The sequence below is a fragment of the Fragaria vesca genome, linkage group LG2 (assembly GCF_000184155.1).
Source record: "Fragaria vesca subsp. vesca linkage group LG2, FraVesHawaii_1.0, whole genome shotgun sequence".
Taxonomy (NCBI): Eukaryota; Viridiplantae; Streptophyta; class Magnoliopsida; order Rosales; family Rosaceae; genus Fragaria; species Fragaria vesca.
Genome location: NC_020492.1, coordinates 19,446,723 through 19,447,890, shown reverse-complemented (window position 1 = coordinate 19,447,890; position 1,168 = coordinate 19,446,723). Strand labels below are relative to the sequence as shown.

The window sequence follows — 1,168 nt, the reverse complement described above, 5'->3', positions numbered from 1 at the left end:
GAGGAAAGGTGAGTAAATTGATAGTTACAGTTGAGTTTTAACTGAGATGGATAGCTTTGGTATATCCAAAATTAAAAACATTACCGTGATGGATATGATAGCTACCGCTTTCCTTTTCATCTCCCTTTCTTTGACGAAAGTTTGAACCACCCACAAATGGGAAAACCTTCAAGCAAGCTTCAATTCAATTAAGGATCCGAATGAAGAGAAATTTTTCGATGCAACCGTAGCACCATCTGTCATAGTACAGTGGTCCTACGCTCCAATAACAAGCTTATACGTGGCCCTTTTTTACATGTCAGACAAGGGTTAATAAACAATGTAGTAAAACCAGACAATCACAGGAAAAAAGAAAACGTCAGTCTCCCGTTAACGCTGTCGTCTCCCATTAAACTAATCACCCAGGTAAAACCCTAAGGTTGTGTAAAGACTGCAAAAACTCATCATCGAAGAAAAAGACTGCAGAGTCTGCAACTTGTCAGTTTACTACAGTTTGCTACAAAGACTGTGACTTCTTCTCTCTCCAATAGCACGTGAATATGGCTGACAATGATGATGATAAAGGTATTCATCTCTTCCTCTTTTCTTGTTTCTTTGTCTTTTAGGGATTGAGTGGCTTATGTGGTTTATTGTTTATTAACAACCATGTTACTTCTTTTATGAGTTTGTCACAAGTTTATTAGAATTGGAAAGATGAGGTCTAATAGTTTATTCGATTAGATGTGACACGACCCACCTCGAATTTCACCCTGAAACCCAGAGTAAGTCGTGCGGGGACCACCTCCAAGGAAAATTTACTGAAAAGATTAAGAAAATCTCCCTTGCAGATGGACAACCCTAACTCGAAAATTTCATATTACACTCTTAATTTAATGCTTCTGAATATCACATAATATACAAAATTCTAAAGTATTCAGAGCTACTAAACACAAGCGGAAGCAAGAAAACACGAGTAGGTTGAACAGGTAACCTACTGATGAAAACTGGCCGAAAAGCGGGTGACTATGCCTCGTCTCCTACTAGATCCAACCCGAACTCTGCAGACTGGGCAATTTAAACGAATGGCCCAGGGGAAAACATTTAATAACGTTAGAGTGAGTGGACAAAAATAAATTAATAATTAAATATTTATGTTTCCCAAATTAATTTCTAAGGAAAAATCGAATGC

The 1,168-nt window shown here is 37.7% G+C and overlaps 1 protein-coding gene across 1 annotated transcript in view; it reads left to right on the top strand.

The window, feature by feature from the left end:
• Positions 1-539: 539 nt before the first annotated feature.
• LOC101312698 (protein FAR1-RELATED SEQUENCE 5-like) overlaps positions 540-1,168 on the top strand; it is a 4,166-nt gene continuing 3,537 nt past the window's right edge. The window contains exon 1 of the mRNA XM_004292687.1: positions 540-564. Coding sequence (XP_004292735.1) covers positions 540-564 — 25 coding nt within the window. The remainder of the gene's footprint in view (positions 565-1,168) is intronic.